The sequence below is a fragment of the Gymnogyps californianus genome, chromosome 5 (assembly GCF_018139145.2).
Source record: "Gymnogyps californianus isolate 813 chromosome 5, ASM1813914v2, whole genome shotgun sequence".
Taxonomy (NCBI): domain Eukaryota; kingdom Metazoa; phylum Chordata; class Aves; order Accipitriformes; family Cathartidae; genus Gymnogyps; species Gymnogyps californianus.
Genome location: NC_059475.1, coordinates 16,484,153 through 16,492,503, shown reverse-complemented (window position 1 = coordinate 16,492,503; position 8,351 = coordinate 16,484,153). Strand labels below are relative to the sequence as shown.

At 44.8% G+C, this 8,351-nt stretch overlaps 1 protein-coding gene across 1 annotated transcript in view; it reads left to right on the top strand.

Annotated features, from left to right (window-relative positions):
* Positions 1-2,604: 2,604 nt before the first annotated feature.
* SERGEF (secretion regulating guanine nucleotide exchange factor) overlaps positions 2,605-8,351 on the top strand; it is a 173,973-nt gene continuing 168,226 nt past the window's right edge. Inside the window, 4 exon segments of the mRNA XM_050897733.1 lie at positions 2,605-2,628; positions 5,857-5,995; positions 6,708-6,863; positions 7,208-7,302. Of these exon segments, the coding sequence (XP_050753690.1) occupies positions 2,605-2,628; positions 5,857-5,995; positions 6,708-6,863; positions 7,208-7,302 (414 nt within the window).

Below are 8,351 nucleotides of genomic sequence, written 5' to 3'. Positions count from 1 at the left end.
ACTGGAGCAAAAGTGTGGTCTGTGGATCAGGGCTGGGATCAGATGCTGCAGAAGGTGGCTTATGAGGCAATAATGGAATAATTCGCCACAGGGAAATGTCCGTTTCTGGCTCCAGTAGTCTACGCTACTAATTTTACAACATTGCAGACTTCATAGCATAGAAGCTATAGTAATCAGTGCTTCTAACTCTGTACTACTAAGTTTAAAACTTGAATGATTACAACACAGGCATCAGGACACAAATAGCTGGAGGTTCACCGTGATAAAATTGAGGGGTCAAATCTTGCTTTCAAAGGGATCATTCTTGCCCCCAAAGAATTGCAAATGTGCTGTTTGGCATGCTTCTAGTGTAAGGCAGAGATACAGAGGTGTTGCATGAAATCCTAATTCTGTTTGTTTTAAGAGATTTGCTATTGGCTCAGAGAGTCAGGATTTTTGTTGCTGTCCTTGATATTGCACCTGAGGGAAGACCTTTCTTTACAGAAATACCATTTGCCTTTTTCCTGATTGAATTAATTTAGCAAAAATTAAAGCAAACCATCAGGTACTGACTTAGCACAAAGCCTAAAACCATTTCCAAATTACAGTTTAGTATTTAAAATAGTTTCATCGGTTCTAAAATAACACCAAACTTTAAAATAACAGCCAAAGTTCATAGTCTAGTCTGCTTTTTGTAAGAATAAGTATCCTGTTGATTGCTTGGTCACTTTATTGGCCCGTACAAGCTGCACAAAGATACATTTCGTTTCTTCTTTACTAGGCCTGAACACCTTCATTCCCTGTCAAGCAAATGATAACTGAAAGGTCCAAGCATTTCATAGGAATTCTGTGGCTATGAATGCAACAAAGTACCTTGTAGCGTAAAGTATGTCTAATTCCAAAGAGCACTGTACGAGTGGTGGGAAGCAGTGTCCTGCTGAATTGTCTGTATCACGTAGTAGCAAACTTCCCCGTTTTCAGGGCTCCATACTTTCAAGCATCCTGCATAGCTGCACCAAGCTGTGCCGGCTGCTGTTTCTGCTGACCCTGCCGGTGAAATGAATATGTGTACAAGATATGATACATTTGAATGGAAGATCTGTGATGTGCAGGGTGTATTTAATAGCATGCTAGGCGCTGATTCTTCATAGGTAGAGCTTATCAGGAAATCCAGAATTTGCAGCTGTGAAGGTTGCTGGAAAAATGGACTGAAATCTTAAATACATGGGAGGTGCTAGTCCAGGATATTGAGAACTTGAAAGGACTTTCATGAACTCTGTGCTTGAAAATCAGTTTGAGTTTCATATGCTTTCTAGTAGGCCACATCTGCTCCATAAGCAATCACTGGCCCAATCTTTCCAAGTATATTCACTGTTTAAATCAAGTCTAGATCATTTTTTCTGTATTAACCCACTATAACTTTTTTTTTTAAGAACATTTAAGACATAGAAATACGGTCTACAACATTTATGGCTTACATTACACTTTAAAATAGATTTTAGGAGCTTTGTCTTTCTAAAGAAGAAACCTTCGTATAAGTGAGTAGTAAAGGAGGATCTATTTTGTCTGCTTCTGTGATAACAGTCAATATTCAGCTGCATTTTTAAAGATGTTGGGATTATTATGTTGTTGAAATATACATAGATCTGTTACTTCAAATCTTTGTCTGAACTATGTATAAATTTCAAGTAGGAAACCTTATACTTGATAAATTAGCACCTAATTTTGAATACTTTGGAAAAACAGCAATTGTATCTTCATTTGTACTTGTGTAGCAAAAAATTAAATAAACTGGTAGAAGTAATACAGAGACGATGCATTTCCATGGCATTAATGACACATGTTTGGCTTCACGCATCCAAACCTTCTGGCTATGTAGAACAGTAATAATTTAAATATTTTAAACTATTGTGGAGGCTTTAAATGTCAATGAAATAGATGACTTGTTGGTAATTATTAGAAGCAAAACCCCCTTTACTTCAGCGCTGTAGCAATAAACACGAAGCACTCACTTCTGACCAAGGGTTTATATGTTTTATACTGTGGTTCAGCTATTCCATGCATGTATATATTAATTTGAGGAGTGACTTGTTTTCCCCTCATTTTTTAAAGTCTTTTTTTCTGTTGAAACGGGTGAGTGTTGAGGAAGAGTTTCACAGGCCCTGACCCTGGCGGGTGCTCTCCCCGCCATCCGTGGGGCTCTGTCAGCGCCGGCAGACCGGGCGCTTGGGCTTTTGGGGAGCTTTAGTGAAAGCGGCAGCCAGCGCTGGACCCTGCCGGTGGAGTACAGGGAACTGCGGCACTGGCGGCCGGGGGAGGCCATCAGGACGGCAGCTGTTTGCCACAGCCGCCCCCCAAACGCTCCCGAGGGCTTTGAGAGGGTCAGCCGGTGTCCCCCACCTTTCCCGCCCCTGACAGAGACCTCGTCAGGCGAAGCCGTAACGGCGCTGCTGACGGTTGCCCAACGGCCGCCCTGGAGTAACGGCCGCGCTCCTCACAGACCCCCCGGGGCGCGGCGGCAGCGGCGGCTCGGGGTGAGGCGGGGCCCCGCCGGAGCCCGCCCCCGCCCCGCCTCTTCCTCCCCGGCCTGCGGCGCGGCGGTAAGGGCTAGGGGCAGGCGGTCCCATGGAGCCCGTGCTCTTCGCGTGGGTAAGTGGGCGCTCGGCACGGCGCGGTGAGGGAGGCCGGGGGGAGCTGGGGCCTCCTCTGCCCCGCGGCCGCCAGATGGCGGCTCTGCCCGCGCAGCGGCGCGGCCCTTAGGGGGCGACGGGCGGGACGCGTTGCCCAGCTGCTCGCTCTCCCTTGGGCGGCTGCGGGGCTCGGGGGCCGGGGCCACATGCGCTGCCGCCGGCCCTCGCCTCGCTTCCCTGGGGAAGGGTGGGCCAAGGTTCTCCCTCCCCCAAAAAAATAATGTTGTGGTGAAGTTGTGGTTAGTCGCCCTCATCGCGGTTCATCGTCTCTTTCCCGCTTCGCGAGGAAGCCGGGAAGCTGAAGGTTTGTTGTTCCGCGGCTTCCCCCCGCCGAGGGGCGTCCCGCCGGGGCTGAACTGTGCCTTGGCCTGTGTCCTGTGGGGCCGGGGCGTTGCTCACCTCCACGCACAAGGAGGTGTCGCCCCTGCTACGTGGCGACCTCCTGCCGCCACCGAGGCGTGGGGGGACATGTTTCACTTTAAGTGTGTGGCCTGGGGTGAAATCCTGAGCTCTTCGAAAGAAATAAGACTTTTTTTTTTTTTGTGGTTCATCAGAACCGTAATTTTACCTGATGAGCAAAGGAGGTCTAAGAGCCATTAAATGGCTCTTTTCCTTCTTAGCTCTTTTTGTTCTGTGGTAGTCATGTTTGGTAATAACCCATCAGTCTTGGAAGGGTAAATGAAGGTAGGTATGTTAGTGTTGGGATAGACATGTGTGGCACTCAGTTCCTCAGGCACCTGTTTTCTTTCTGCACCTTATCTCAGTTTGCCTGTTTTTGAAGATTTGAAAATTCATTGCAGGTTATAGGCTAAAATGAGAGCTGGTGACACACCTTCTAAAAAGAATTATGTCTGTTAAGTAGTAACACGCTCTAAATCTGTCTGCCACTAGTAGTGACTGAGGCAACAACTTGATGTCCCTATTGAGCTCGAATCCTGACACCTCATCCACCTGTTAACTGTGGGCTGAGGCCAGCAGCCTGATGCTTTTGTCTAAAATGTTATTGTTTCTGTAGGTACAAAATGTTTATTGCTAAATGTGTACGAAACACACCAAGTGTTGCATCTTTGGAGGGGAGGGAAAGTCCCCCTTGGGGATCACCAGCTGGGAGCAGTGTGGGTGTTGAGTGTTGCTGTTACTGCAGTGTGTGGGCTAGGAAAGTTACTGAATCCACCTTTGTGAATACAGGTTGGTGTTCAAACTGTTGGACGCTTACTAGAGCTTAAATTGGCTAAGAAATTCACTGACATGTTACGATGTTGTCAGTGGTTGCTTTCTATGATTGGTTTAGTGGCTATAATTTTGCACTTATAAATTTCTGATAATTATAATCAGTATATTTTAATTTTGACCAGTTTAAGTTAAAAGGCTGTCGTGGTTTAACCCCAGCCAGCAACTAAGCACCATGCAGCTGCTTGCTCACTCCTCCCCCCTCCTAATGGGATAGGGAGGAGAATCAAAAAAAAAAAAAAAAGTAAAACTCGTGGGTTGAGATAAGAACTGTTTAATAACTAAGGTAAAATAAAATATAATACTAACAATAATAATAATAGTAATGAAAAGAGGGGGGAAAAAAAAGAAATAAAACCCGAGGAAAAAATAAGTGATGCACAATGCAATTGCTCGCCACCTGCTGACAGATGCCTGAGCAGTGATCCACCCCTCCCGGCCAACTCCCCCCAGTTTATATACTGAGCATGATGCACTGAGCACTGTTCTATCGTATGGAATATTCCTTTGGTTAGTTCGGGTTGGCTGTCCTGGCTATGCTCCCTCCCAGCTTCTTGTACACCTGCTTGCTGGCAGAGCATGGGAAACTGAAAAGTCCTTAACTTAGGATAAGCGCTGCTTAGCAACAACTAAAACATCAGAGTGTTATCAACGTTATTCTCACACTAAATCCAAAACACGCTGTATGAGCTACTAAGAAGAAAATTAACTCTATCCCAGCCGAAACCAGGACAAAGACTTAGTTCATAGAATCAGAATGGTTTGGGTTGGAAAGGACCTTAAAGATCATCTAGTTCCAACCCCCCTGCCATGGGCAGGGACACCTTCCACTAGACCAGGTTGCTCAAAGCCCCATCCAACCTGGCCTTGAACATTTCCAGGGATAGGGCATCCACAGCCTCTCTGGGCAACCTGTTCCAGTGCCTCACCACCCTCACAGTAAAGAACTTCTTCCTTACATTTAATCTAAATCTACCCTCTTTCAGTTTAAAGCCATTACCCCTTGCCCTATCATCACTACATGCCCTTGCAGAAAGTCCCTCTCCAGCTTTCTTGTAGGCCCCCTTTAGGAACTGGAAGGCTGCTATAAGGTCTCCCCGGAGCCTTCTCTTCTCCAGGCTGAACAACCCCCCAACTCTCTCAGCCTGTCTTCATAGGAGAGGTGCTCCAGCCCTCTGATCATCTTCGTGGCCCTCCTCTGGACTCGCTCCAACAGGTCCATGTCCTTCTGATGTTGGGGGCCCCAGAGCTGAACGCAGTACTCCAGGTGGGGTCTCACCAGAGCGGAGTAGAGGGGGAGAATCACCTCCCTTAACCTGGTAGTCACGCTTCTTTTGATGCAACCCAGGATACGGTTGGCTTTCTGGGCTGCAAATGCACATTGCTGGGTCATGTTGAGCTTCTTGTCAACCAACACCCCCAAGTCCTTCTCCTCAGGGCTGCTCTCAGTCCACTCACCAGTTAATGAGGAATAAGCGTTTCTGCTTTACTTGTTCAGGTTCCAGAACAAGGTAGCATGTCTTTCTGATCTTGTTTTGGAGGTAGACTGCAAGAAAGCATTGGCATGAATAAGATCTTAGTGATAAGTGGGAATCATTAGCATTAAAATTAAACAGGTGGTAATCATCCTGATAATGAGGCTTTCCTCCTTAGTAACTGTTAGCTTGCAGTTAAAGTCTTACCAGGATATATTTCAGTATGTTTCTTAAAATACTGGGGTTGCAAAGACAGCCTTAATGACAGCAAATTTAGGACAGTCCTGGTCTGTAATTCTGGGGGTCCTGTGTGACAGCAGTAAGAATAAAGATTGCCATTTGGGGCGATTTTCAGGAGCAAATACTGGCAGGTTAACCTGTGACATGTCCCCGATAAGCTTGTTTGCTCTTAGGAGCAGATGTGTATCTTTTTTTTTGTTAACTTTTTAAAAAATGTGTTATTTTTCTGTGTGTATTTGAAGGGTGCGAACAGCTATGGACAACTTGGTCTTGGTCATAAAGAGGATGTGCTGGTACCTCAGTCACTGAAAGATGTTTCCTGCAAATGTCAAGACATTAAAAGCATTACTGGAGGAGGGGGACATTCTGCAGTTATCACTGGTAAAAACATTGCACTTGCAAGGAGTGTATGACTTCTAAACGCATTTTTTTTTTTCCTGTTTCCCTGTTGATTTGGTGCTGCCACCTAGCTGTGGCTTCTGTTTCTGAGCAAGTACAATTCTTAGTTGCAAAACCAGTTCCTCCTGTGCCAATTAACTCAACATTTTGGGGAAATTCCTGTTTTGCTTATCTTGTGTGGTTACTTAATGGCTATGTGAGGACTGTGTCTTAACCTGTTTCATATAACAGCTTTTCATACAAAGCAGCCAATTTTTCTGTATTGAGGATGGGGGTGGGGTGGGAGGGAAGAGTCAAGTGGGAGGTTATTCAGTCTTGAGAAGTTTTAAGGTAAGCAGCAGAAGATAGCATCTGGTCTTTGAAAGGTTCTGCTGTATGCCATAGCTAATTATGGGAAAGAAGGGATACAGACAGATGTGAATGTGATAAAGTTCATCATGCATCTTAGTGAGAGGTGCCTGTCTTACCGTATGGATTGTCTCCATTGACAAACCCAACTCTCCATAGCTGTACTTATTTAGAGATGTTTCTGATGCATCAGAAATAACTGTTTCTCTTTCTTTTTGCTTGATTGCAGTGCCTAAAATGACACATAATCACTGTCCTTGTCACAGGATCTCATGGATGTACGCTTGTCTTTTTAGTCTGTGAAGTGGAACATGATTTTTTGTTTTGTTTTGTTTTTTTCTTCCAGGTGCAGGAGAACTCTTTGTATGTGGCAATAACAAAGATGGGCAGTTGGGATTGAATCACACAGAGGATGTACTGCGTTTTACTTTGTGCACTGTTCTGTCTGGCTTTTGTGTAAAACAAGTTGCCTGTGGCTGGGATTTTACAATCATATTAGTAGGTAAGTCTGTCTTTCTAAGAGCTGAAGAAGTATCTTGATGTAGAGAACATGCTGAAAGTTCCACGTTGCTATTGCTTGTGTGACACATAGGCACTCACAGATTTTAAGCTACTTGCCTTGCAAACTAAATTACTCCACGTTCCTTGTATCCCAGTGAACTTCAGACCTTTACTGAACATGGTGTGTAAGACCAGAAGCCTATGGCCTCAGGGGCTTTGGAATGGGACACGTTAGGTCCTTTTTTTTGAGCTACTCGGCTGTGATACTTTGCTTGTTAGAAAGTTACAGTGCTTTGCTTTTGCTCATGGATTTACTGATCGGGCTCTTAACACTTCATTTTGCAGGATCTGGCCTAGTTCTGTCCTGTGGGTCTAACGCTTTTGGACAATTAGGAGTTCCTCAAATTTCAGGTCCGTGCTTGATTCCACAAAAGATTGAGGTAAAGATTTAAAAGGAGATGTGGTCCAGAGCTCTGTACTTTATATTGCTTCCAGCAACTGACAAAGGTTGTCTGACCTCAGTGGGCTTTAAGCCAGACTCTTCGACTATTTTTTTATAGAGCCTATCTGTTACAGTAAACTTGCAAAGTCGTCCTGGTTTCGTCTGGGACAGAGTTAACTCTCTTCTTAGTAGCTGCTACAGTGCTGTGTTTTGGATTTAGTGTGAGAATGATGTTGATAACACGCTGATGTTTTAGTTGTTGCTAATTAGCGCTTATCTTAAGCCAAGAACTTTTCAGTTTCCCATGCTCTGCCAGCAAGCAGGTGTGCAAGAAGCTGGGAGGGAGCATAACCAGGACAGCTGACCTGAACTAGCTGAAGGGGTATTCCATACCATGGAACGTCATGCCCAGTATATAAACAGGGGGGAGTTGGCCGGGAGGCGCGGATCACGGCTCTGGCATCGGTCAGCGGGTGGTGAGCAATTGCATTGTGCATCACTGGTTTTTTTTCCTTCCCCCCTTCCTTTTTTGTTATATTCCTTTTCATTACTATTATTATTATTATATTTCATTATTACTATTGTTAGTATTATGTTTTACTGTAGTTATTAAACTGTTCTTATCTCAACCCACGAGTTTTACTTTTTTTCCTTTCCTCCTCCTCACCCCACTGGGAGGGGGAAGCAGCTGCGTGGTGCTTAGCTGCTGGCTGGGGTTAAACCACGACAAAAGTGAAGGACCAAAGATGATCACTGACCCAGAAATTAGAAGCTAAGGCTGCTTTTTGTGTTGTATGAAGAAGTTGCCCCCTTCTAACAGAAAGTTGTCTCTTTCACTAGGGATTATAACATTTCATAATGTATTCTGATAACGTCTGCAGAATGAGTCTGATGCTTAGATGATGTAAAGTGATACTAAAAGTAGTGAAACTGTGCAAATTTACTGCAACTGAAGTTTTGCCTCAAGTTTGTAAGATACTAGATATGTTTTGCTATGTGAAGGGTATGTGCCTTCACTCTACCTTGTTGGAGGTTTGTGCTTAATAG